Consider the following 12,951-nt stretch of genomic DNA (forward strand, 5'->3'; position numbering starts at 1 on the left):
GGGGGCTGTAGAGTCCATGTCCTGTACTAAGCTGTACAGACAAGAGTAAATCAGTTTGTGTTCATTCCCACGCATCTTCCCCCAAAGTAAAGGGGGGGAAGTGTGGTAAACAGGGGCCTTGAAAAGAGAAAGAATTCTTTTGAAAAAGAATCGCCTGGAGGGGAGTGTGTGAAGGGGGTACAGTACTAGTCATTTGCTCTGGTGATATTGGAGGTTTATGAGCTAATCAGAGAATAAAAATTCTTCTCAGGAGCCAGACCTTTCTCCCACATCTCAGATTTCACTGAGCCTTTGCCCACCTGTACCAGCAATTAGGCCAAGGACTTCCAGTTCATGGGCTCGAAACTGGCACAGTTGTTTCATTTGTTATGTTCTGGGATGATTGTGTATCGGAATGTATTTTGGAAGACAGTTAAGGCCAGGATGAGCCCTAGCATTTGAAGACACTCACCTGCCTTCTGCCATGTAAGGTGGATCCACCTGGTGCTTTCCCAGGGAAGCCTTGTAGAAGACGTCAAAAAGATGGTGGTACTACCCTATGGCTTTTGGGAACAAGTATCTGCTGAGATTCATGTTGGGTCAGGAACGATTGCACAGTACTTCTGAGCTTCTTTCATTCATTTCTTCTACTAAAGAAAAAATTTTTGTTTGTTTCTAAATGTCTAAGAAGAGGCATTATGACACAGTGGTTAAGAGCAAGCTCCAGAGCCAGACGGCCTGGACAGCTAGCCCGTGACCTTGTACAGACTCCCTCTCTCCTCCTTTCTTCATCTGTATTTACTGTATCAACTGTATTTACATCATAGGGTTGCGGTGAAGATTAAATGAGAGAATGATACAAAGCACTTAGAGCTAGAAATTTGGGACCCAAAAATACATCAGCCAGGTGTTTATAATCTGCAAGTTATGGAACCAGAGCTCCTGAAATGCTAGAACCATAAGCAGCACTTTATGAGTGTGTGTGCATTTTTTTCAGGGGGCAAGGGCAGGGAATCCGTAAGTCTCACCACTTGTCTTGGAGATCTGAGACCCCAGAAAGATTAAGAACCACTATCTTATAGGAAACACGGTAACACTCACCTCCTGTACCCCACAGGGGTCTTCTTAAAAGATAAATAAGCAAGAGGGAGGAGATATGGGGATGTATGTATATGTATAGCTGATTCACTTTGTTATACAGCAGAAACTAACACACCATTGTAAAGCAATTAAACTCCAGTAAAGATGTTTTAAAAAAAAAGATAAATAATTAAAACTCCAGGGAAAGTGTTTTATGAATACAACATTTTACTGGAGAACAGTGTTTTAAAAGGCTCCATTTTATATGTCTCGAGCTCATATTTATAAGAGTTTTCTTCTAGAAAACAAATTTAAAACTTCTTAGTAGATCTAATAGGAACGACTTTCCTTTAGTGTCAGAACACAGTTGTTCGTTTTCAAAGTGATGTTTTTGCAACTTAATGTGCATTTCAGCAATTGATAAGTGTATTAATTTTTTAAATATACTGTATTATTTTTTACAATTATTGTTGCTAATGGCTTTTTACAACATACCTGCATTTTTCTGATGATTTCCTGTAGTGGCTTATATAATGATGTTTTTATTGTTGCAATTATTATCTTTAATAATTACTTGAACCTCATATATGTACATCTTCTTTTAACTTCTTCAATATTTAGAGCCAGGCTTTTGTGGTATTGTCGGAAATTTTACTCTACACAGCCAAAATATAGGTGGTGGTTCCCCCCCTTCTCTTTTAGTCTTAAGCTATCAGCCTCAACTATTCCCTATGATATAAAATGCAAATGACACATCTTTGTATTTTTTTGTTCAGTACAGATATTTTTCTTATGGTTAGTTTTACAACTTTTTGCAAAACGTGTTTTAAATATTTTTAATATGTAAAGCTTTATGTAAAATTTGACCTGCTGTATATTTTAAGTGTGTTTTCTAATTTCAGCTCCACTTTCGATATTCTCTTGGCCCAATGACAAACCTACCTTTACCTATAATCCACTGTTTTGCATAATTGATTCTGTTTGCTAAAATAATGGGATTGGCTGGATTCTAATTTATTCCTCCTTTAAAACTACTAATCCAGATCAGGATTAATTACATTCCTTATTTTGGTTGTGTTAACTGAAGTTGACCTGATGTAAAAGCCAAAAGCTTATACTCCAACTCTGATCAGTGTTATTAATTTTCATAAACTAAGAATTCCCTCAGAAGTACTACCCTAGCAGAACTAGAAACTCCACAGTGTTTAAAGGCACTTTGTTTATCCTCCATATTAAATGAGCTCTTATGGGACTACTGGATTATATAATGTTTGGAAGGAATTATTAAGAAAGTATATGAATGCTGTTATACAGTAATACATTTTTATTTTAATGTTTGAAAAGAATTATTTTTATGAAATTGTAATTTCAGACTAGTGCCTGACACTGTTTCTCCTCCCCCTTAATCTCTCCTGCAATATACTGTCAGTTAGCCATAAACGTGCTTATTTTTATATGCGGTTCAGAAGCCTCTGATGGAATCCTGTGGCAAAGTGAGGCATCCTTTTATATACACGGTACAGATGGGTCTAAACCATTTATGGTTTTGTTTACACACGTGACAGAACTACCAGACTTGAGTAGCTCAACTGAAAGTTATAGTTTAAATCATTCTGTTAAAAGTTCTTCGACCACTTGCATATGTCAGTAATGAAAAATAATCAACATAAGCATCTTTGAAAAGCAATTTTAGACCATTAAAGATGTATGAATTTTGGCAAAGCAAGAAGATTTGAGGCTTATTAAGAATATATTAGGTCTCTCCAGTGAGTGAACGGAGAGGGATATTTATGCCTCTGTTCAAGAGGAAAGGTGTAGGCTAATTGAAACCTCATGAAAGATTAAATGGACAGGTACAGTAAAAGACTTCAGTCTTAATCCTGACTGTTCCAGCAGAGCTTTTGTGAGAAGCAGAGCCTATTCCTGTATGTATCCTGGAAAGAAACAAGATCTTAGTCCGTATTTCTTGATGGACTATGTACGTGATACATCACTGTGCATCTGACGTGTAGTCAAGGGCTACTGGGTAATCGTATTCTACAGAACTTACACGTGCCTTTTTCATAATACTCTATTAAATTTGCTCAAGGACTCTCAGTTTCCTTCTTTATTTTTTCTTCTTTATTAACGAAGTTTGATTGTTTGTAAATATGCAAGTACCTCAGGAGAGAAGGTGACTGAAGTAGCATTTCTGTGGGTTTCTCTTCCAGATTGAAGAAAGCGTCTGAACAGACACAGATGGCTGCTCTGGGCCTTCTCTGTATTCTTTCTGCCCTTCCACTGCGTGACCCTTATGAAACTACTTTGTTAAACACAAACTGAAAAAAAGAATTGTTTTCTCACCTCCCCCCCAAAAAAAGTTGATTATTTGTAGATCTCATAGTTGTAAATTTCCAAAATTATTTAGTAATAAAGAATTGATTCCATTTGTTCTACTTAGCTACGCTTTCACATAATCTCGGGAAGGATCAGGGTGGGTCCATTCCAGATAATCTGCGAAAGGAAGTGTTAGTTTACCTGCATACTTTTCCTGAAAATGCTGAGCATATCCTGGAATCGTGACTACATTTTCTAAAACGTGAATATATTGCATTTTTAGAAGATATGAAGTGCATCTCTGTCGTGTAATTTGAGTCTTATGTCAGCTGCAGCTACTCAATTTGCATGTAAATTCTGAAAATTTCCTTGTCCCATGTGACACTTCTGAAATGTCTGTCTGTTCTTTTTTCCTCTTTAATTTCTCAAGCTCACTATTTGGATAAGATAGTTAAAGGTACTGTATGCTTGCTCTTCGTTGGCATATCTCTATATAATCGTGTATTAGCTTTTGTACTAGGTGTGAAAATAGACTGTTTTCATGCATATTTTTGTAAATTATATATCAGGCTTACATTATGTGAAATCCTTTGGATTTAAAGTATTGAGACTTGAATGTCTGTGTCTCATTTTTATAAGTTTGGGTTATCACAGATTTCATCCTATGTAAAAACATTAGTTTTCACTGGAACCAAAAACTGAAGATAACAGTAATTTGCTGTTTTTTGTTTTTGGGGGTTTTTTTGTTTTGTTTTGGGGGGTTTTTTTGGCTTTAAGATCTTCATTGATGGCAATTCAGCTCATAAGCTTTAAATTCTAAATCAAAGAATCACGAACGCTCACTCTCTTATCACAGAATAAGAAATTGTCAATCTAAAGAAGATTGTGGTTAATATGTTGAAAGAAATCTCATTTATCCTCATATGGAAACTTCTTTGGCTTTTTCTCAATGTTTTGAAATATATGTGATATCATAATTTATGTTTTGTGATTTTCTTAAAAAACTAGAAAATACCGTGCATTCTAGAGAACAGAAATGATAACTCCACTCAGCAGAAAACAGCAGATTCTTTGTCTTCAGTTATCATAGAAATAAGTGAAAACCGTACTTTTCAGAAGAGAAAATTCCCTTTCCCTTCCTCCTCAGATTACCTATTTTTTTATTCCTTGTTTGTGCTTTTCATTAGAATATGAAAATATTCATGACAATATCCAGGCTTTCATGTAATAACTTCTTGTGTGCGTGCAGTCAGCTGCTGCACCTCTTTGTCAGTGGGGCAGTTAAACCCTTTTTTTTTTTTTCATTAAAAACAAAACAGAAACATCCATAAGGAAAATTCACCTTTTAGGTATTGAATAATCCATAAATACAGATGGTAATTGTCTGAAAGAAAAGAAGCAGCAAAATTAATCTTCTCCTGACCTGATGGTATCCATAAGTGTAATTTCATCATACCCAGCCACAAGAGACTGTCAAAATAGTCTTCTTTCTGTTAACTCTAATCTTAAGAGACCGAAGGTCTCTTTGAGATCTTTTCATTTCAAGTTCCACAGTGGAGGAGGGGAAGCCAAGATATGAATAATTCTTTTAATACAGACTTAAAATAAACATTCTTAAACGGATTGTTCCCTTAAATTTTGTCACCAAAACAAGAGTAGCATTCTAATTATAAGAAGCTGTAGAACAAACCCCAACTGCTAGAGCGAGTATTTTTTTTACTAATATATATTTTATTCCAAATTATGAGTAATTCTTTCCAAAGAGATCTGATTAATAGCCAATTATTCTTGCCATTTTAGAGCATTTATATCCTCGTTTCTGTCAGTGTCGTGTCACGCTCATAGACAGGAGCACCAGAATCTACCCAAGTGTCATCCTCATAAACAGACCATGTTGGCTGCATGCCAGTTATCATCTGTAGGAAGTGGCAGAATTTTTTTTTTTTAATGTCATGTTAGGCTGAAACAATTATAGATTTTGGATATATTAAATTATTTTCATTGTTTCCCAAATTTTCCCTCCTTGCCCATAAAAGCAGACAAGATAGGATATAAAGGTAACAGCATAAAAGCTTTAGGGAGATTGTCACAAACTATCACTCTTCGCGCTCTGTCTTGAAGCACGTGACTACCGTGTTTTTGTTCGGTCTATGGATGTTTTACTGTGGTCCTTATGGTATTTCATTTTGTCCGTCCTAAGTAATCAAATATGCACAGCTATTACATTCGGTTGGAAATCCTGTCGGTCCTATCCCATCCGTATGCAGCCTGAACCCTAATGTTTGTTAGAATAGATGCTAAGCTGCTTCACTATTTCCTGGGCTTTGCTTAGTCTGTGACAAGGAATGTATTCTCGGCATAAAGTATAGTCATTAATACTGGCCTATACTTTGTGCAGTTATTTAATGCACTGTAATTTCACATGAATATACGGCAACTCTGAGGCCAGATAAAATTAATGTTCTCTTTTCAACATCATTCATATCCTCATACCCGCTTTCATGCTTTTAAATTTAGAGGGAATTTTTGAAAGCAACAAGGCGCTTTTAAGAAAGCATGTCTAACCAGAGACCAGTATTGTTTACAACAGATTAAAAGTCTATTCTAGAGCTTCTGAAATGATCTTGTTGTGTGACGCTTTTTTCACACCTTACAATCAACCTTGTTGCTTTGCTAAAGGAAAAAAATTTAAGTTAATTTTGTCTGGCCTGCAGCAATTTAGTGGGTCATTGCAGATATTTCTGTCCTGCACAGGTAAGTGGTGTCTCAAGGGTCAGGCCAATCAAAGATGCCACTTGGATAAGAATGAGATTCCTTAGATAACGTTGCTGTTTCTATCCATGTGCAATTACAGTATTTGTGCTGTTTCGAAAGGCCTGTTCCCACTAAGTGTCCCTCATTTGTCTATTTGAGGAGCAAAAACTTTCAATACTCACATCGCTTCTGCTGTCCTTCTTTGTCTCTTTTGACAGAGGGGTGCCCCGGTCTGTGCAACAGCAATGGAAGATGCACACTGGACCAAAACGGCTGGCATTGCGTTTGCCAGCCAGGGTGGAGGGGAGCAGGGTGTGACGTGGCCATGGAGACCCTGTGCACAGACAGCAAGGACAACGAGGGAGGTAAGAGGCGCTGAGCGGGAAGCGAGCTCGTGCGGACTCGGGTTTACGAGTCCTCGCGGATACCTGGCTCTCTGTTGCCAAAAAAAAAAAAAAAAAAAAAAAAATCCGATCCCCATAGAGTAAATTGTTTGAAAAACGTATGAGTGCTGATAGGGTGATTGTGCTCCCTATTTTCCCCGAGACAAATGCAAGATTACTATCATTCGGGGAAAAATCAAGGTAACTAAGCTGCTGTATAATGTGCATTGTTCTCCCTTCCTCGTCCTAATCTCCAGGTGACAGTTCTCCTCGGTGCAGTTTTTAGGACCCTGTAAGTTGGGAGCTCTAAAGCAGTATTTTAATAATGCAACATTCCAAAAGGTGCAAGACAGTTCCCAAGCTCTTCTGTTGGAAGGCCTGGATGAAAAGAAAAGAAAAAAAAAAAAACAGGAACAGAAAGCAATCCCCTTGAAGCTGTACTTCCAGTGTCTTTTTATCCTTAACTTTACACCCTGTGAAAAGGATTATGATATTGCACCCCATATAAGCCCAGGGTTAAGAAATAATTATTTTCCCCATTGCGCACATCCTCCGTGCTAGTGTATTTCAGTTTCAGAGACTAGAGAAGTGAGAGTTACTGTTCGTCTCCAGTGATGGAGCACTTGCCCCTGGAGCTGTTCAGTTTTGGTGTCCCTTTGGGACTGAGGTTTTTGGAAGGATTCAGTTTCTGTCTGGACCTCTGTGGTCACCTGCTGTGTGGGTTAGTGTGTGTGTTTCCCTACCCCCGCCTTCATTCCACCTGCCCTTTTGGGAGTGTCCACGTGGGCAATATAGTGTTGGTTAAAAGTGCAGGTTTAGGGCTTCCCTGGTGGCGCAGTGGTTGAGAGTCCGCCTGTCGATGCAGGGGACGCGGGTTTGTGCCCCGGTTCGGGAAGATCCCACATGCCGCGGAGCCGCTGGGCCCGGGAGCCATGGCCGCTGAGCCTGCACATCCGGAGCCTGTGCACCACAACGGGAGAGGCCACAACAGTGAGGGGCCCGCGTACTGCAAAAAAAAAAAAAAAAAAAAAAAAAAGTGCAGGTTTAGAGTCAGATCTTCCCTCCAACTCGTAGTGCTTATGTGACCTTAGACAAGGTTCTTATCCCTTTACATTTCAATTGCTTCATGTATAAAAGAGTGGTAAAGAAGTTTCTGGAAGGATTAAGTGAGAGAGTGTTTGTAAAGTACTTAGTGTATTGCCAGGGATATATTATATTGTAAGTAGCAGCTATCATTATCCTGTTTTCCTTCTTTTGCTTTCGAAAGTGCTCCCCTTGACTGGGTGAAATTCATAAAAGGTTGTCAGAGAAGGTTGAATGGCCTTTTCCTTTCCAAATAGAGTGGACCTAACTTCAGGCAGACCTCGGAGATATTGTGGGTCCGGTTCCAGACCACTGCAGAAAAGCAAGTCACACTAATTTTGGGGTTTCCCAGTATATATAAAAGTTATGTTTACCCTACACTATTAAGTTACCCTATACTGTAGTCTGTTAAGTGGGCAATAGCCTTATGTCTAAAAAACAATGTACATACCTTAATATAAAAATATTGCTGGGCTTCCCTGGTGGCACAGTGGTTGAGAGTCTGCCTGCCGATGCAGGGGACACGGGTTCGTGCCCCGGTCTGGGAAGATCCCACACGCCGCAGAGCAGCTGGGCCCGTGAGCCATGGCTGCTGAGCCTGCGCGTCCGGAGCCTGTGCTCCTCAATGGGAGAGGCCACATCAGTGAGAGGCCTGCGTACCAGGAAAAAAAAAAAAAAAAAAAATCATAGATCACCATCACAGATATAATAATGAAAAAGTTTGAAATAATGCAAGAATTACCAAAATGTGACACAGAGACACAAGGTGCCGTTTGGAAAAACGGCACGATGGTCTTGCTCCATGCAGAGTTGCCACGAACCTTCAATGTATGAAAAATGCAATATCTTTGAAGCACAATAAAGGGAAACACAGTGAAAACAAGGCCTGCCCTGTACTGTTCTCTCAGAAGCAGAGTGCCAGAACCAACTGTCAGCCCTCCCCATGGCCCCCAACACACACACACACACACACACAGACACACACACACAGTCATTCTGAAGCCAAACATTATTTGTGTCTCATCTTCCTAAGAGTTGCAGTTCCCCCCTTTCATTCTAGCACATTGGTCACTATTTTCCCTGGTTTCCTTTAACCTGGACTCTTGAGACGCTTGAGCCACTAATTCTGAGCTGCAGCCTGCTTTGCTGCTGCTCCTGATAGGTTTAGGTGGTCCGTAGCCCTCGCAGCCTCTCCTGCCTAACAATGTGGAGTGGCCCCGATTCCTCCTCGCCGTGCCCATGTGCCTGTCTTAGAAACCACAGCATCAGTCCTCTCTGACCCCCAGCCCAGACGGCAACTTTCCTCACTTTCCCCCAAGAAGCCCCTACCCCATTGTTTTCTATTGCCCAAGGAGGAAGGAGAGCTTCCCTTCCTCCTTTTTTTTTGTTTTAATTACTCTTTTATTTTTTATTCTTTTGCCACACTGCATGAGGGATCTTAGTTCCCGGACGAGGGATCGAACCCATGCCCCCTGCAGTGGAAGCACGGAGTCCTAACCGCTGGACCGCCAGCGAAGTCCCTTCCCTTCCCCCTGGATCAGATATTTCACACTTGTCTTCTAAAAGATTACCTTGAGGAGGTTACAGACTCTTGCAGAGGGAAGCAAACTGTAGGGCCAAGTCTGCAGAGACACTGCAGAGAAACTGAGGGGCTGATCAACTCTTTAGTATTGTCATCAGCTAAGGACGTTTCTCTCTTTCCTCAAAATTTATCAGCTGTGAATTGGCCTCGTTCCCCCCTTGTTTATTCTTCTTAGCCTGAAGCTAGGCTGTCTCTAGACTTGCCTCTCCAAGGGGAAATCTGAGCTGATAGGAGACCTCCTGTGGATTCTCTACTTATCTCATATAGTTTGTATTCCTGTCCCTAACCTAATTTTGTTGATCTTCTGAGAAGGAATCTCAGTGCCAGCTTTATTATATCCTGAGATTGTAACCTGGGTGCCTTATAACCCAAGCTTAAGCATGGGCTGTGTGTATACAGACAATATTTTCCACACCAAACCCCAACTCAAGACACATAATCTGGCAATTAAGGATATCATTATCATTGTATGAGGCCAATAAAACAGAAGGTTTAAAAGAAGGACTATACTTGAAACTCTATGATACATAGGAACTGTACCATTAGAGATCCATTGTCTAAACTAAGTTTGATGTCAAAATGGTGAATTAGCCAGAAAGTAGCTATAAGTAATTTGATTTAACACATTAAGTAACTAAGGAGGAGGAGAAGATGAAGAGGTTGATTTGGCCCGAATCAGAAATTAAACGTATCATACGAATAGCTGCTAGTCTAGTCTGAGTAATTTTGTAGAACACAACTTTAAGAACTTTGCAGAACACACACACACACACACACACACACGCACACACACACACAAAGAAAGTTGCTTACTATTCCCAGAACTGAAAAAGATATATTTAAAAATTTTAGAAAGGACAGCCACATACGGTGAAATAAATATTTTTTTCTTACACCAAGCATCTTCCTTCTCCTCCAAAATATACCTTCCTTTACCAAATCTGCTTCACCCCATCTCTACTGCCTAAGCCTAAAGATCCTCAACCTATGGATCTCACTAAATAAATAGTTGACCCAGGCTTCCCTGGTGGCTCAGTGGTTAAGAATCCTCCTGCCGATGCAGGGGACACGGTTGGAGCCCTGGTCTGGGAAGATCCCACATGCCGTGGAGCAACTAAGCCCATGCGCCACAACTACTGAGCCTGTGCTCTAGAGCCCGTGAGCCACAACTACTGAGCCCGCATGACACAACTACTGAAGCCCGCGTGCCTAGAGCCCGTGCTCCACAACAAGAGAAGCCACCGCAATGAGAAGTCTACACACCGCAACGAAGAGTAGTCCCCACTCGCCGCAACTAGAGAAAGCCTGCGCACAACAACGAAGACCCAACGCAGCCAAAAATAAATAAAATAAATAAATTTATTTTTTAAAGAAATAGGTGACCCTCTCTGCCTGTGGAGCCAACTTCCCCTTTATGTCTCTAACACACTTGAGGAAAAGCAGCCTTCGAGGGGAATTTACAATGAGGACCAGGAGAAGTGGGCTGCCAATAAAATAGACTGGAGGAACTTGTCTTTAGCTACTCTCGTAACACCTTCATGGTCATAAGAAGTAAATCTCCTGTTCAGTCGGACCTTGTTTCTTTAAGGCTCAAATAAATAGCTGTTGCATACACAGACTCATTAGCTTTTCAGAACTAAGGCCATCTTTTACCCACCATAAAGGCCTTGACAAAGATCCCCACTCTCTGTGGACTCAACAAGGTGTCTCCCCCTTTGCTTCTCCAATCTGAGCTCCAGGTGTCACACAGGCAGCTGGAGCAGACGTCAGGGCAGAGGCAGGCTATGGGAGAGTCAAGTTTTAAATCACACGGTGGACGTCAGAAACTTGTGTCCCTGGACCAGAGAATTGCGGCAAACATCTCCACACAGGGCCTGTAGGCAAGGACAAGATATCCTTTTCTCACTGGAAAAGCTTTCTGAGCAAGTGATCCACGCTGCAGGCCTCCACTTGGCTTTTACATATTTCTTCTTCAGCTTTATCTTCACCTACAAAGTCATCCTCCCTCTAGACTGAGCCATGTCTTGTTCATATCCCAGAACTCACTCTGATGGTGAAGTCGCTAAGATCAGAGAAAAGACAGGTGAAGAGATGGGAACTGGTCCCTATTAAATGCTGTGTGATCTGGAGTGGGGTTGAAGACAGTGACTCCATACCACCCCACCCTTAGCTTATATAACTGACAGATTTGGAGAGAACTGCACCTAGGTGTACAGACAGTGGTAACAAAAACCTGGGTTAACTGTCTGTCAACTCTGCTTGTTCTATGCTGGCACCGTTCTCTGGATGTCTCTCCCACCAGCTTGAGGTTTATGTTCCTCTAGCATAACAAGCCCAGTGCAGGGAGGACACCTTTTTCAATGGTTACGTGAGACCTGGGCCTGTCCTGAGCCCGACTCTCATTGGTCTGAATTAGGTCACCTGCCCTACAAGAAAATTGAAGTTCTGTCTCCAGAATAAATGGGTAAGGATGGTGGGTAGGCAGAAAAACAGATTCCACTATCAGAATATAAATAGCTGTAGATAGCGTTTAGTTTTAGTATAACCAGAGAGTATACTCCAATAACCATTTCATGTGGCTAGTAGAATTCTGTTCGTTTCAGAAGAAATCTTCTAGTCTCTCTCTCCTCCCTTCCCCCCCAAATTCCAGCCTTCTCACTTGAGAACAAGGAAACTAGTGCTGAGCCTCTGACATGCTTTCGATGCCTGTGACTGGCAAGGCAGCTCTGAGTTCTCTCCCAAACACTTCTGTATGCATCGTCAGTTTCACCTGGTCACCCTACTACAAATGTCATTCAATAGGGGGGTGTCTTGACTTTCAGTAGCTCCCCATATGGTGGTCCCACTATAGAAGCATCAAAATGCAACAGCTTGCCAGAGACAACTCTGTTCTTATAGAGACTCAAGATGCTTATTCATGAGATGATTTCTCCAAAGTATATTGTCTCCGGCAGTGGTTACCACGTTCCTGTTGTCCTTCTCATTCGGGAGGTCTAGTCAGAGTTTCCTGTGACATCTTGCTTCCCTGTCTGGTCCTTCAGTGGATAGCTCCCCTGTGGGGACCAGAGGCATGGGATGCAAGCCCTCTCCTGCATATTGGATGGTTGAGGGCCCAAGAATGACTTAAAGCCTCTTCCTAAATTTTGTGCAAGATGGTAGAGTGTCAAAATATAAATCCTGCCAGGAAAGATGCATCTTACTTGTAAGTAGACAGTTATTCTTTGTCCTTCAGAGTTGTTAATTCGTGGGGCTAGATGTCAGGAAGATGTATCTAAAACAGGCTTTTTTTACATCTTCAGAGGTTGATAATTGTAGAGAAGGAAGCAGGTTCAACTGAGCTTATTTAGAAATTAAAAAGAAACCGTAATGAGAGAGAGAGAGAGAAAGGAAGGAAGAAAAATACAAACAAAAGACTCAAACTGCAGGAGAAAGCAGGAGCGTGCTAGCAATGAAAATGGGGAGGGAAACAATGAATGAAATTTTAATGTAAGCATCAGAATGAGTGATGAACGGACAGAGCTCATCTAAGTTTGGAGATTACCAAATGAAAATAAGGAAATATTTGAAAATAGATTTTTAAGAAGTCCTAGCAGGAGGATGAGACAATTGTGTTCTCCAAAAAACATTGAAAAATAAAAGTTAAATAAAATAGTAACAGAAATAGGAAGAGGGGGGATAAATGGTTTAAAAAAAAGAAGAAGAAAGAGGGAGGGTGGGAGGGAGGGAAGGGAGGAAATTACAAGAGTTCCTAAGTACTTCTTAAAACGAATCCAG

The 12,951-nt window shown here is 40.8% G+C and overlaps 1 protein-coding gene across 7 annotated transcripts in view; it reads left to right on the plus strand.

Annotated features, from left to right (window-relative positions):
• Window positions 1-12,951, plus strand: part of TENM3 (teneurin transmembrane protein 3) — a 330,131-nt gene that overhangs the window by 239,478 nt on the left and 77,702 nt on the right. For all 7 annotated transcript variants that reach the window (XM_082608816.1, XM_082608817.1, XM_082608818.1 and 4 more), the window contains one exon: window positions 6,348-6,494. In XM_082608816.1, coding sequence (XP_082464942.1) covers window positions 6,348-6,494 — 147 coding nt within the window. The remainder of the gene's footprint in view (window positions 1-6,347; window positions 6,495-12,951) is intronic.

The sequence above is a fragment of the Mesoplodon mirus genome (assembly GCF_964341445.2).
Source record: "Mesoplodon mirus genome assembly, chromosome: 20".
Taxonomy (NCBI): domain Eukaryota; kingdom Metazoa; phylum Chordata; class Mammalia; order Artiodactyla; family Ziphiidae; genus Mesoplodon; species Mesoplodon mirus.